Below are 14661 nucleotides of genomic sequence, written 5' to 3' on the forward strand. Positions count from 1 at the left end.
CCAGGACCTCAGGTGTTCCTTTGGAAGGGGACTTAGAAGCCTTTGCTTCACTTTTCCCAAAGGTGCTGTAACCTTTTGCAGAAGTGCTGTTTGGCATCCCCAGCACCAGGGCCAGTCCACAGCAAGCATTGACTGTGCTGACAATGAACCAGGAGTCTGCTCTGTCTGCTACCACAGCCCTGCGAGGGAGGCCCGATCAAATGAGAACATGGAGGCTGCAAGGTAAACAGCTTGTTCAAGCTTTTCCAGCTGGGGGCTGGAGACCAGCACTCATTCCAGGTGCCCTAACTCCTTGCTCCCGCCCTACTGCCTTGCACCTCCCTGAGGAGCAGGGCCTATGTTCTCATATGGGCGTGATAGGTGTGTGTCACAGCAATGTGTGTTACATAAGTCTCCATGGCTTAGTACAGATCCTTAGATTATCATTCTGCCACATTGACATCCATTTGTTCCTGAAACGTGTTTGAGGGGTGGCATTCAGCCATCACACAGGGATGTGCTAGTCACAAGGCACACAGACCGTCACACACCGAGTGCTTCCTGCACATGCTGTGCAGCTCAGGGCGTGGACTAGGCCCCCACCATGTTCCCAATTCAGCAGGTGTGTGGTGGGGCCTAAGAATAACCATTCAGGCAGGTTCCCAGGGAGCCACACTTGAGAGCCACTGCCCTGGAGGAACTGCCCATGGTGGAGGATGGCCCACCCAGCTCCAGGTTGTATCCAAGGCCAGAGCAAATTATGTGCTCCCCCTTCTTCAGCTGAAGCAGATGAACACTTCCAAAAATCACCTCCACCAGGAACTTAGGGATGCCATTTGATTTACAGATGTAAAAAATGTCAAAGCTCAAGCATCATCTCTGTGTCCCCATTTGCTGCACAGACACCGAGCACCTGTCCTGCACTGCCCACTGCACAGGGTGGCAAAGCCCCGGAGCCCAGCTTCTGTCCAGCACAGGGCTCCCTGGCTGTCCAAATTCACATTCCAAATTCAGCCCCTCGGTCACACTGGCCACATCCCAGTGCATAGGACCCACATTCGGTTGGTAGCTGCTGTACTGGACAGCACAGATACAGGACATTCCCTCACCCCAGAAAGGTTTCTGTTGGGTGGCATTCACCTCATGGGAATGATGACACTGAATATATTGTGAAAAATGAGCTAAATTAGCCCTGGGGTGCAGTCCCCACCCAACCTGGGCCTGAGAACCAAGGGAATGGGCAGGTTGGAGGAGCAGAGAGGGGGAGTACCACATTCCATCCCGGAGCCTTAGTTCTTTTCTTTCAATTCCCGAGCTCTTGTGTGCCCCACAGTTCCCCTCTTCTCTGGTGCACTTGAGTGTAACTCAATGATACCAGAAGCAGCCCCTCCAGACCTGTGTTCTGCAGGCTGCCCTGCAGGATCGCATCCAGGGACTTCTTAACCTCCCCTGCCTCTGAGGGCCATCTGACTCCTCCCACAGTAACACAGCCCATACAGCCTGGCTTAACTAGGTATCCCAAACTCATGTGACCATGCAATACAGCAACCAGTGACATCTTTTTGGTGCTCACATTGAGGAAAGTAGGACTAAACGTGTCTCCTATAGCTTTTTTCGAGTCTTGCCTTATTCAGTGGAAAGCCCTTTATCAGAAAGTATTGTCAACTGGAGACAAAAAGGCCCTTGCCCTGTCCCTCCTGGGAAGGCTGCAGCAGGCCTGGCAGCCTTGCCCTTCTCTCTGCCCCAGGGAGCCCACGTCCCCTGCCAGCAGCACATACACAGCAGGCAAGGGAGGGGAGTGACGTGTTCTTTTATTGAAGCAAGTATGTCCAGTCACACCAAAACCGACATCCTACATTATGGTACAGCTTCATACTCCAGAGTTCATTTCAAATACCAAAACATCAAATCAGGATATGTATCAAATTGGGAAAGTAAAGTGGCAGACATAGACACTGTTTCAAGTAGGTACTAGAACTGATCACCCGTGAAGTGCACGTGGGTGTGTACAGAAACCATTCTAAGGCTGTATTCCAAATATATATTCTCAAGTTTTAAGCCTTTCTCATCTCAAAGACATAAACAAAGCAATATGTACTATCAATATACAGTCTGTACTAGCTAGAACCTCGGAAAGTGCAAACACACTGTGACAATACAGTGGAACTATTCCTGCTCCACCCAGGGCCAGAGGCATGGGCAGCGGGCCCAGGGCCGCCTCCTCTCCAGGCCCAGCCTCTCCCAGTGTCCTTAGGCTCTCCCAGGAGCTTTGGGAATTGAGACCTGGCCCATCCTCACCCAGGCTTCCCAATGGATCAAGGCTCCTGCGGAAGCTGGGAATGCAGAGGGACGAGGGTGTGGAGTTCCTGCGAGGGAGATGGTCCGTGTGGATGGACTGCCCACTTTCTGAGGGACAGCTGTCCCGCACCATGGTAACGAAGGCCCAGGGCTCACACCGGGAAGTCAGACATGGAAAAATGGAGAGTGTAATCCTCCAGCTGGGTGTAGAAAACTCCTCCCAGCATTGGGCAGTTTTATCTGAATGGGCTCCAACAGTATGGCCTGGCAAATTTTCTGTGTTTCCAATTCCAGTTAGGGGCGCTGCCCACTCAGGTGGGAGGAGGGCTATCGGCTGCCTTCCCCTCTGTAGGTGGGTTTCAAGACTAGCTCTAAATGTCACCACTCTGCAGTCACCCGTGTATTTTTCTTCATCACAACTCAGTGTGTCTTTCAGTTGCAGGCCAGAAAACTGACAACTCCGTGCTTCCCTCCCTTACCTTATTTTAGATTTCCTCCTTTCTAAAACTTAGTTGAAGAATGATTGGCTGAACACATTGTCACAGAAAATATGCTGCCAGGTGCCCCCTGCCCCTCCCTGACCCCACAAATCCCTGAAAGGAAAATGAAAATGTAAACTTTGGATAGCCCGTACTCAAAGGCTCGCTTCCAGAAGCGTGCAGATGCGACCTCCCAGCCACCAGCCCTCCTGCAGAGCCTCGTGGCCCAAGCTCCTGAGGGCAGGTGTGCCCACGTGGAGTGAGGCTCACTGCAGCCCAAACCATGGAGCAGGAAGACCAGACCCCAGTACCCTCTAAGGCACTAACCCCGACGTCAGAGACACTGGCTGGAAAGGCGTCCTAGCAGGCAGGGCTCATGTTGGTTTTGGTTGGGTTTTTTAAAATATTTTTTCATAAGATGTTAATAATCAAAAGTAGAAAATAAAAATCTACATTTCATTAGAATAAGATGTTATCATGGATGTCATCTCCCATGATACTCTCCCCTACCCCTCCCCAAAGCAGGGCCCTGCCCTGTTATTTAAAATAAACAAAAAAACTTTGTAAGTGCCAAAGGTTGATGCATGAAATAATAATTACCATTTTTTCTCATAAAAGTTATATACAAAATGGACCCCAACCAGTGAGGCCTCCTCGTCTCAACCCACATCAGTCAAGATTTAAACCCGGTTAGTACGCGTGCTTCCTCTGGCGTCGCAGGCTGCATCCGCCTCAGGCTCTGTTGAGGAGGGTGGTCCTAGAGGGGGACAGGGGACAGGCAGCACGGTGGCCTGAGCACAGCGGCCTGAGTCCAAACCATCCTCAGCTTCCCACCAAGCATGCCCGGCAGCCCTGCACCAGGGACGCAACAGTGCCCAGACCCCCTTTCCAGGAGAGTGACCCTCATGCCCACGCTGAGTCCTCCCTCTTCCTCACAGACTCCCGTGTCCCTGGTGCATCTCCTACCTGAGGGTCTTCCAGCTGTCCTTTTCCATGTGGTTCTCGGGACCCTCACTTTCAAAGGAGGCAACGAAGAGAGCTGAGAAACAAGAAAGTCCCTCAGAGCCTGTGTCCCCATGCAGTGTCTGCCTGCACCCAGCTGTCTCTTCAGGGGTACAGCCCAGAACAAGGGGACAGTGACCTCTGGCTGGGCTCTGACACAGTTTGCTGTGTAGGCTCTCGGGCTGCCTGTTGGGAACTCTAGGAAGGTTCCTCGTGTTGCAACACCTGCCCTAACCCCATGTGACCCTCTCCAATGGCCACTGGAAACTACACCTCTTGTCCGTTCCCTCTGTCCATCCCACGACCCACCCTCATGCACACTCATTCCTGCTAGCAGGGGCAGCCCTGTGTGGCATGGAGCAGCCAGCAAGCCACCTCCCGGGGCAACCCCAAAGGGCACAGGGCCTGGACCGTGAGTCAGGTGGGGAGGGAGGCATGCTGCATTGGGAGGCGGCCCTCACCTTCCTCACTGTAGATGGGCGCTGTGAGCAGATAACTCTGAATCTTCTTGTCCTTCTCGAAGGGACACTCTACCTGTGTCCATGTCATAAACTCATGGATCTGCCTGGATATCTCCCAAAATTTCTGAAGGAACAAAACCATCTGATGTTTATCTGTCACTTTAAGCTCCAAACCCTCAGTCAGGGCAGGAGACGTAGGTTTTGGCCTCAGTCTCCTGCTTGTTTCACTGGTCCCAGCAAGATGGGACAGTGGCCCTGCAGGCTGAGTCCATGACCATGGTGGCACGTCGTGCAGCCTCAGAGCCAGGAGGTGTTCTCCAAGGCCACTCTGTCCAGCTCTCCACCTGGGCCATCAGGCCAGCAGCAGGGTCTGTGCCTCTATGTGTGGGGACCGAAAGAGGGCCCCACTGATGACTTCAGCTGGAGGCTCAGTCTGGTGTCATTAGTGCAGGCACCCCATCCACACCTAGCTCAGCAGCGCCTGCCAGAATGTGTCGTGATGTCCCTTCTCTGGGACCTTCAGAGGGATCTCAGTTCCTGCCCACCCTCACCTGTGTGAAGTGGGCATCCAGCAGCCCAGAGCCCCCTAAACCTGCCCTGCCACCTATGTCCTGCCCTTCCGTCCTCACTAGGTACCCTCAGGCCCACCAGGCAGGCTCTTCACTTCCATCTGGGATTCTCTGCCGCCTCCTCCCTGCTCAAGTCCCTTCCTGCCTAAAGCACTCCTGACCCCCAATCCCACAGGGGTGTACAGGACTGTCTCCCTGGTGGGGCCAGGCTGGAACCACAGTCCTGGATAAATACAATTCTCTGTGACTCCAAGCTCTGCAACCAGGCCATCCACCCAAAAGTACAGGGGGGCTCACTTCACACCTTGCAGTAAAATAGCACCCCTGATCCACCCTGAGGCTTTCAGTCTTGAAGGCCCTTGTGAACCTCAGGCAGGGCTTAGGAAACCCACAGACCCTGACCCAAGGCCACAGCCTGGCAGCTCCAGTAGCTCAGTTTCTGCTTCCCCTGCCCTGTGCTGGGACCCCATGGAGCTGAGCTCACCTTGAAGTTAATGTGCCCATTGGGCAGGTGGTTGGTGTGGATTTTGTGCAGGAAGTAGATGTCCTTAACAAAGAGGTTGAACACAGGGATGACGATCTTCTCACGGCTGCTGTTGGCCATCTGGGACCTCTGTGTGGCCCCCTGCAGGGCTGTGCGGTAGTTGCAGAAGTTGCTGGACGGATCCATGTGATGCTGTGGGCACAGGGAGGACCTGGTAAGCATCGCAGCCCCATGCCCCTCCGACCTACTCAGGACACCCATCTGCAGAGCAGAAAGCAGTGGACAGGAAAGGCACCTGGCCCCTGGGCAGCCCCGGTGTTAGCGCGGGGGAGAGGACGCCCACCTGGCTGAGCCCTGCAGCCAGGGCTTCTGAGTTCAGTTCTTGGCGTCCTCTGGAAAGCCATGAAGAAGTGTCGCTGCCCTGCCTGCCAGGCCTGACCCTCGCCCTTCTTCCTTCAAGACTTCCCTTTGCTCCTCTACTTAGATCTACACCTCTCAGAACTGACTAGCTCCACAAGACACATGCTTTGCAAAAATCGACTCTGTGATCACACACATCTAAGGAAGGCTGCAGGTGACCCTGTCTGCCAGCCTCTGGGCCATCTAGACCAGCCAGGACCCAGAGACCAGACACTGACCAAGGAAAAGGCAGTGTCTTCCAGATCAACCCCACTCTTGTCAAACTCTTGCTTAACCGCTCTCCACTCTGAAACTCGCCTTATGCGATGCCAGTTCTGCCTGAAGTCATGGAGGATGCCTTAAGTCCCTGCTGCTGGAGGACAGACACACCAGGCCAGCTCAACCAGCACTGTAGGTGCTGACCCCAGGGAGAGGAGGGCAGCCCCCCACCCCCACTGTCAGGGCCCCGTTCAGGCTCTTGCAGGACGAGGTGGGTGCAGCTTGCAGCTGTGACAGGGGCTCAGGTGACTACCTCCAAGACATCAAATTTGGCTGTCTTGACCTTGGACCAGGTTTTCTTCAGCCTTGCCACAGGACTGAGGTTCATGCCAGCTGCAGAGAACAGCAGGTAGGGTCAGGGCCAGGAGGCAGGCCATGCAACAGCCCCGCCCTTGGTGCCCAGTCACTCACAGATGATGGCCATCATGGAGTTGAAGTTCCCGATGTTGAAGCACTCCCGAGCCACATCAATGAAGAACTCCAACATGCGGGTCCGGTGCTTCTTCTTCACCACCTAGAAGGTGACAGGTGACCTCAGCATGGCAAGGCCAGTGGAGAGCAGGAGCTGGGGCCACCGGGCAGAGGAACGAGAGGGGCAGGGAGGACCTTGGGACTTAGCTTCCAGCCGCCATGGGCTGGTCCATGTCCACAGCTGCATCTAGGAGGCCCAGACACGTGCCCGGCCTATACTCAGGCTCCTCAGCCATCAAAGGGAGGGTACCGTCTGCCTCCCGGGGCTGTGAGAGCTGGAAAAGCCCCACATGAGTGAGACAAATGGTGCTGGGCACAGGGGGAACACTCCATGGACGCGGTGTCTGTTGTCATTGAAGACACCTCACTATATGTCAGGGTTGGGGGACCACCAAGGCCCTGCCAATGCAACAGGGATTTGTGCATTTACTCTTAAAATTCCATCACCTAACTTCTGGGGCAGGATCAGGGCCTCGCTGGGTGTGGGCATGGCAGCCACCCCACCATGTCTGCCGTGGGCACTTACCCGGCACACTTCAGTGGCCACCAGCATGCTCAGGCAGTTGAACCAGTTGTCGTAGGCCTCCAGGCTATAGGTCTTGGTCAGGTCCCCTCGGCACTGGGAAAGACACAGCAGGTCATAGGGGGCCTGGAGGGCTCTGACTGGAAAACCCAGTCCCCACAGCTGGCCCTGGTCCCCGGCCTTGGCTCGGCCTGCCCTGCAGCAGCATCAGTCATGCCTGCCAGCTCCTCGCTGACCAGTGCAGGGCTGGCGGGCCAGGCTGGCTCCCCAACCGGAGTCTGTGCCCTCTCCCAGCACCAGTATGGCCATCTAAGGCCTCCTGGAGCAGGTGCCAGAAGGGCCAGTGCCACGTCCATTGGGGCTCACGGCCCAGTGCTCCAGAAGCACTCGGGGCATGCTGAGTGAGGTCCATACCCACCCTGCATGGGGTGCAGGTGCCTGGAAAACAGGGCTGGCAGAGGTGCCGGAGTGTGCTGCGGGCTTTGGCCCACTCACCCTGTGGTTGTCCAAGGAGTCCATGTGGCTGACAATCTGCATCAAGTCCTCAGGGTGAATGCTGCTGACCCTGTCCTGGGGTGGGAGACAGCAAAGGGAAGGTGACAAGCCTCCCCTGGAGGAGAAAGGACAGTGCTGCATAGGATGGGGACAGGGACAGGAGGGCCTGCCCAGGACGCAGGCCCTTCACTGCTTCCCAGGTCAGTCCTCCATCCTGGGGCCACTGTGGTCCCCACTGCAGGATGATACTGCCCCAGCTCCTCCCATTCACACAGCACTGCTATGCTCTTGAACACGTGAGTGCCAGGCACAGAGGTGCCTGCCACTCAGACAGACACACACCCGGCATGAAGCATAGAAGTCAGGGCTGGCGAGCAGGCTTCCGGATGGCTCTGTGACTAGCAGGGACCTGCAGCACTGTGCCGAAAGTGACACTGTGGTCCCTCAGCCCCCACCCCCCAGGTAGGGCACGAGGCAGCACTGACCAGCTCAATGTGAGTCAGCTGCTGGGCCAGCACCAAGGGGTCACAGCACACGCCCAGGATGTCCTTCTGGGCAGCAGGTGGCTTGGTCTTGAGGATGGGCCCCTTGTCTACAGCCGATGGCCGGAGCTTCTCTCGCAGTTCCTGGAGCTGGCTGCGGGCAGCCAGGGACAACAGCAGGCTCTGTGTCATCTGGGCAATGGCCTTCTTCACTGTGCCATTCTCCTGTGGGGTCAAGGGCAATAAGGGTGCCAGCATGGGCTGACAGCAAGGCCACCACCACTATCTTGTTTCCAGGAATGTGCTTGACCAACATGAGCCCATAGCCCCTATCTAAACCTGAGCCTTCAGGCCTTCAAGGACAAAGTGGGGCACAGTGTGGGCTCCTCTGAGGACTGCTGGGTGAGGGGGTCTCAGTGGGCTGTCCTGCTGCAGGACAAGGCTAAAGGCAGAGACAGGCTCAGGGCTGACCTTCTGGGTCTAAAAAGCATGACTTTTTCAGAGGCAGCCCACTGAGGTGCTTCCTGCAGCAGGAAGGGCCCAAAGGACAGTTCAGGCATGGGAAAGGCTTCTGCCAAAGCCAGGGTCCTCCACCCCCTGGTAGGGGGTGCCCTGGGGTCTCTGGCTCCTCCTGGAGCACTCTGGGTGAACAGGAGCTGCTAAGCACAAGGAATGCTTCCACTCTGGAGGCCCAGTTGGCCGCAGCATCTCTGGTTCCCTCTCCACCAAAGGCAAGGGTAAGGACATTTGAAAAATGGGAGGCCAATTTAAAGCCTTATCCCCACCTCCTCCTCACTAATCCAGGACAGGCAGCACCTTACAAACTCTCAATAGGATCCCACTCCAGGGACAAAGACAGCAAGGGCCAGGAGAGGGTCAAGGCAACAATCACCAGGCCTGAAACCAGGCCACAAGGTCCCTGCATGCATTATCATGGGTGACCCTGGTCCACTGCTGCCCAGCTAAGCTGTCATCCTGGGGAAGGGAGGTTGAATGGGGCCACCCGGCAATCCTCCTGGGGGAGTAACATGAATGGGGACCACATACAGAGCTGTCCCCAAAGCCCCCACCTTCCCGAGGGCAGACCCCCGCACACACCCAAGGACCATGGCCAGGGCCCAGGGAGCACTCACCTCATCGCACTGGGTGACACGGTGTGTGATGGCTTTCAGCTCGGCCATGGCCTTCTCATCCTGGAAATCATAGGGGAAGGCCTCCGTCCATTCTTTCAGGAGCTGCACAATCTTGGCTGAGAAGGACTTCAGCTTGGCCTGGGGCAGCAGGGGATACACAGTGAGGCTCCACAAGCCAGAGTGGGGAACAAGATGGCAAATAGTGCAACCGCCCCACACCTCCAGGACCCCCACCACACCCAGGGCCAGTGCTGAACACAGTCCCCAGCTGCGTGCCACCTGCGGTTTGACCAAACCTGAACCCCAGACTCCTGTTTGGTTCCTTCCCTGTAAATCGGCTTTCGTTTTCACTTAAATAAATTATATTCAAAAAACCTACCCCATATCTAAGGTGACACAAAAAACTAGTTCCATTTGCTATAATTATAAGTTACCTATAAAAAGAATACAGTTAAAAAAAAGAAGAAGAAAAAAGAAAAAAACCCAAGCTAAGCAATCCAGTTAGAGGAGAGCTCCCGTCTGCCCCCTGCGGTTGAGAGCAGGGCGGCTGTGCTCGAAAGCGTGCGACCCCGAGGGGAGGCGACGTGCCCCCGCGACCCAGTCCACAGGCACGCACGACCCCACCCAGCACAGGGCCTAGGGCATGGGGACCAGCCCTCTTGGCCAAGATGACTCCGATCCTCTCGGAAGCTGCCCACGCGGCCTCTGCCCCCGCGGAGGGAGAACTGTGCCCGACGCTCGGGAGATGCAACCCCACCCTCCAACCCCCAAGAACGTCCCACGGGCCAACTACCTCCTGCGTGCCCCAAGGCTCCACGCCAGCCTACCTAGCCCGCTGGACCCTGCCCCAGAGCCCCTGTACCACCCAGCCCGCTGCCTCGCAGCTTTCTTTGCCCATGCTGCACCGCCTCCAAACCAAGGGACTCCGCCCACGCTTCCAGCCCGGCCCCCCCACCACGCCCCTAATCCAGACCCAACCCACAGCCCCATCCCAGACCTCACCCCAGCCCGGCGTGGCGCCACGTCCCAACTCAGACCCGCCCCCATGCCTTAGCCAAGCCACGCCCCTACCCCAGCCCTGACCTTGCCCCCCGGCCCCAGCCAGACCACGCCCAACCCTAGCCCGGACCCTGCCCCCTGCCCCCTCCAGGCCACGCCTCAACCCCAGCCCTGACCCCGCCCCCCGGCCCCAACCTGGACCACGCCCCTCAGCCCCCCCAACTGGCCACCTCCCTATCCCCTAGCCCTGACCCCGCCCCACAGACCCAGCCAGGCCACGCCCAACTCTAGCCCTGACCCCGCCCCAGGCTCCACCCTGGACCCCGCCCCCCAGCCCCAGCCCGGCCAAGTCCCAACCCTAGCCGGCCCCCGCCCATGCCCCAGCCAGGCCCTGTCTCACTTTTTCAGGCCCGGCCTCCAGATGCTGCCTCTGCTCTACGCAGATCTGCCCCACGCGGGCCAGCAGGTCATGAGGGGGCATGAAGACCCGGGAGCTCAGGAGAAAGGTGAAGATGTATGTCCTCTGAAGGCAGGAGACAGAGGGCGGAGGGCCGGTCAGGCTCGGCAGAGGCGGCACCCCAGGGACTCACCGCCCCTTCGCCTGGCCCGGCTGCCTCCCAAGCCCAACACCGACCGTCTGGCGGCCATGCTTTCGCCTGCCAGGTTCCCTTCGCCTTGCAGGCCCTTCCTCCTCTTACTGCTATCCCGGCCCTGCCCACCTAGGAGGCACAGCTCGAGCCCGCCCCCCAGCACCTCTCGAGGGCTCCTAGCAGCCTTCCTCTGCTGGGATTCTCCAGCACCCTCTGCCCCACTCCAACATAGGGCTAACCCCAGCCTGGGACATTGGTGGGGCTCTGTGGGCTGGTGTGGGCCTGCTACCCGGCCCATGGTGCTCGCTGCACCAGGATGCAAGCCAGCTGCTTCTCCAGATCCTTGTGAGCTGGGCCGGAGGTCAGAGGACAGTAGGGTGGGGTGCAGGGAGGCTGGCACAGGAGCGGGGCCTATTAGGAGCAGGGCTGATTCGTGGGGTGAGGCCTCATCAGCAGGGGTGTGGCCTGAGGGGCAATGCTTGTTGGGGCCCCTGCACTGTCTGACCAGCTCTGGGCTCTCCAGGAGCCTCTACCCCTACTCCCTCCCAAATAACACGGTTTTTCTTGCCCCAGCCAGAAGCAAACCAGACTGCATTTGCTGGATGTGCAGGCCTCCTGGAGCAGGACTCAGGGGCCTGGGCTAGCACTGCCCACCGCAGCCCTCCCTGGAGCATTGGGGACTCCTCTAACATCCTGCAAACTTGTCATGCCCTGCCCCAGGCTGTGCAGCATGGAGATTTGGGGGTCAAAGCCAGCACATCTCTCAGGGTCCCCTTCTAAGGAGACAACTCAGACATGGAGGAAAAGCCTGCCATGGAACTCTTAGCTAAGGGCAGGGCACCCAAGGGGAGCCTGTGCATCTCCAGGAAGGAGCACAGCGACTGTGTGTGCATTGCTTGTGGGTGTGTGTGAGTGTATTCGACTACCTGTGCACATGGGGATGGGCGGGGTGGCAGGGAGGAGCTGATGCCCAACTGGACTCTCCTGGCCCTGCCATCCCTCTGTCCTCTCCTGGGAAGCGGACAGGATCTCAGGGCGCAGGGACCACATTGGCGGCTCCTCTGGGGTAGGCCTCTGAGAGGGGCGGCGTCTCCAGCTTCGGCCTGAGGCCCCTGCCCCACAGACAGCCCTGCCCTGGACTCCTTCAGGGCCTTGGGCCCCTCGCCTGTCCCTCCCCCATGGGCACTCAGCAGCCTGTCTGCACTGCCCCAGCCAAACCCTGTCAGGGCTTACGGGACGGACGGAAGGACAGATGGAGGAGGAGGAGAAGGAGGAGTGGGCAACACAAAGGCAAGGCTGCCCACAAAGCCCAGGAAGGTGGAGGAGGCCTGGCAGGTGGTGAAGCGGGCTGACTGCAGCCCCATTCAGTGGAAGCTGGAGGGTGGCATCCCTCCCAACCACCTCCCTGCAAGCTGTCTGACTCCCAGGCTGACAAGCAGGGCAGGGAGGGAGAGGGGGTAGCACGACGCAGGCAGGACAAGCCCTCCCAGAGGGTGGAAGCTCAGCTCACAAGAGGGAGCTGGCAGGCCCAGTGCTACTGCTGCTAAGAGACATCACCCTCCTGGGGAGGGAAGCCACACTTGACAAGGGAATGCTTTCTCTGATCCAAGAATGTACCATGCCACCTTGAGGTGAAAGGGAGAATTTGGATTATTGCCTAAGGACAGTCCCTGAGGCAGCCTGAACAGTGTCCTGCTGACAGGGCAGGGCAGGCCAGACCATCTCTTCATTCTGGACCCCCAGGGTTTATGTACAAACCAGCTTCCCAGCTCAGCCCTGGGCTCTAGGACCTTGGCTGGCCGTGCCCTCGCCAGGAGTTGCCCTTTAAAACTCCTCTTCCTCCTGGAGGCCCTGCTCAAAACTCAGGTCCCTGCTCAGCCCTTGTGTGTTTCTGCTTCCCGTGTCCCCAGGATCATCGCCTCCTGTCTGGGCAGCAGCAGGGAAGTCACAGCAGGTTTCCCTAGGCCCCCTGCCTAGCTGGGGGTATACGCAGAGCAGAAGGCAGAAAAGGCCCTGGAGGTGGGCCTGGGCCCCCCACTGCCCCACCCCTCCTGCAGCCCTGTCCAGCTCTACCTCTCGATGGGGGCCTCCCTCCCACACCCGACATTTCCTGGAGCCCAGGTCACCCCACTAGATTCACCCCACAAGGGCCCAGGCACTCACATCAGGGTAATAGTCCACCGTGGGAACAAGGTGCTCCATCAGGGCCTCCAGGGACCCAGAGATGAGGCGTCCATCTTGGAAGATGAGGTCCCCGGAGCCGCTGCCGGCCCCGCCTCCACGCTCCCCCATGCCAGGCTGCACCTGTCCGCTACAGCTGGGCCCAAGTATGCTAGAGAAGACGACAGATGTCTGGGGCATAGTTTCCTGGTAGAGAAGAGCAAGGGCATGAGGCATCAAAGGTGCCTCCAGAGCTCCCCAGACCCTCCTTCCAAGCAGCCTGCAGCCTGTGTGCATGTGGGCAGGAGTGCGTGGTGGGAGCGCAGCAACACTGGCAGGGGACACCCCCATCCCGGGGCAGGCAGACTTCTCAGTGTCCCCCAGCCTCTGCACATCTGATCACTGTGTCTTCAGCTCCCTGCAGGCCAGGCCTCATTCCAGGGGCCTGGACACTCAGAGCCATCAGAGAAGATAAACTCTGGAAAAAACATCCGAGAAGAGACAGGAAACCTGTGGTGGGCAGTCAGGGCCGCTTGGGGCGAGAGGGCTGTGAACAGCTGATAGGGCTGGCCACACAGCTTCCAGGACAAGAAAGGAACACTCAGGGCATGAGGGACAGTGAGTGTCGAGGTCCTGACCCAGAGTTGTGTGCAGCGGGGAGCGGGGAGGGCAGTCTGAAAACAGGGCTGGCCCCACCACACGTGCTGCTTCCCTGAGGTGGGAGCCTGGGGCTCTGAGCACCGTGGTCTGACTTGTGTTGGCTGCTGTGGGCGAGGGAGCCTGCAGAGGAGGCATCTGAAAGCCAATGGTGGGCCTTGCCACAGCCCAGGGACAGCGTGCCTGGGGAAGGCAAGCAGGGTCACTCCAAACGGTGAAGGTGCTGGGCGGAGCGGCTGACAGCACAAGGCAGGGCATGCGGGCGAGGCTGGGGAGAAATCTGGAACTGGCTTTGGGGCTTGCGAGTCTGAGTGTCCCTGAGATGTACGTGTCTGAGCAGCCGGGCCTCCTGATGGGCTCGGTGCCCACTGTCTCTCATGGCATGGCCCGCTGTGATGGGGCGCAGGGTGTCACCTCACCCTGCAGCTGGGCGTTCTTGTGAAGCTCAAGGGAGTCTGAAGCCCTCTGGGTCTGTTTTCCCATTGCCCCAGCCAGCCAGCCACGCCTGAGAAGAGCCAAGAGGGGACTGCGCGATGCAGCATTTGCCAGCCTAAGAGCTGGGGGTGGCCACACATAGGGCCAGCCTCACCCTCCTGGCCCTCAAGGGCAGGCAGTGCAGGTGCCAGTGGCTGAAGTCAGGTGGAGGAGCCAGACCCTCCTGCTACAGCAGGGCCACAGATGGCCTCGACTGCACTGGCTGCCCTCTGCTGTCACTGGTGGCGGTCTCCCGGGGCATGTGCCCAAAGTCACACTGCCCCCCCACCTGGGGAAGGGCTCCCTCCTCATGCCCAGGAGGTCATTGTCCAGGAAGCAGTGGGAAATGCTCCCATGCCCTCCTCAGACAAGCTGCAGGTGCTCAGCACAGGCCTTGTGGACGGAACAAGCCGCTGAGCCATGTTTCCCTACTGCACAGAGCAAATGGTAGCCATGGTTACTTCAGTGCCACGACAGGACCATGGTCCCCTGCCATACAAGCAGAGAGCTGACCACCCCCCACCCCGCCCCCCCACACTGGCACCTGTTGCTCCTGTCAAGGAAAAAGGGCATCTGGCTCAGACGACACTGGTTTTCCCACCACACACCTAAAGCTTTCCTTGGAATTCTTAGAAAATCCTTGGCAAGGGAGCAAGAACATAACCAAAGGCCCCACGATGAGGCCAGGTGGGATGTCCAGGCTCCCAGGCTCGGTGCGGCCCCTACT

General features: G+C 58.4%; 1 protein-coding gene across 5 annotated transcripts in view; it reads right to left on the bottom strand.

The window, feature by feature from the left end:
• RASGEF1A (RasGEF domain family member 1A) overlaps positions 1 to 14661 on the bottom strand; it is a 78053-nt gene that overhangs the window by 7624 nt on the left and 55768 nt on the right. For 3 of the 5 annotated variants that reach the window (XM_039477918.2, XM_003930015.3, XM_074382088.1), the window contains exons 2-13: positions 12807 to 13010; positions 10454 to 10576; positions 9055 to 9192; positions 7925 to 8146; positions 7440 to 7514; positions 6948 to 7040; positions 6362 to 6464; positions 6204 to 6283; positions 5273 to 5464; positions 4220 to 4343; positions 3723 to 3795; positions 1774 to 3513 (exon numbers count right to left, since the gene is read on the bottom strand). In XM_039477918.2, coding sequence (XP_039333852.1) covers positions 3489 to 3513; positions 3723 to 3795; positions 4220 to 4343; positions 5273 to 5464; positions 6204 to 6283; positions 6362 to 6464; positions 6948 to 7040; positions 7440 to 7514; positions 7925 to 8146; positions 9055 to 9192; positions 10454 to 10576; positions 12807 to 13004 — 1446 coding nt within the window. In that variant the 5' untranslated portion in view covers positions 13005 to 13010 and the 3' untranslated portion in view covers positions 1774 to 3488. Of the gene's footprint in view, positions 1 to 1773; positions 3514 to 3722; positions 3796 to 4219; positions 4344 to 5272; positions 5465 to 6203; positions 6284 to 6361; positions 6465 to 6947; positions 7041 to 7439; positions 7515 to 7924; positions 8147 to 9054; positions 9193 to 10453; positions 10577 to 12806; positions 14415 to 14661 lie in introns of those variants that run through there. The other 2 variants (XR_012512779.1, XM_074382089.1) reach the window with 2 other exon arrangements.

The sequence above is a fragment of the Saimiri boliviensis genome, chromosome 12 (genome assembly GCF_048565385.1).
Source record: "Saimiri boliviensis isolate mSaiBol1 chromosome 12, mSaiBol1.pri, whole genome shotgun sequence".
Lineage (NCBI taxonomy): Eukaryota > Metazoa > Chordata > Mammalia > Primates > Cebidae > Saimiri > Saimiri boliviensis.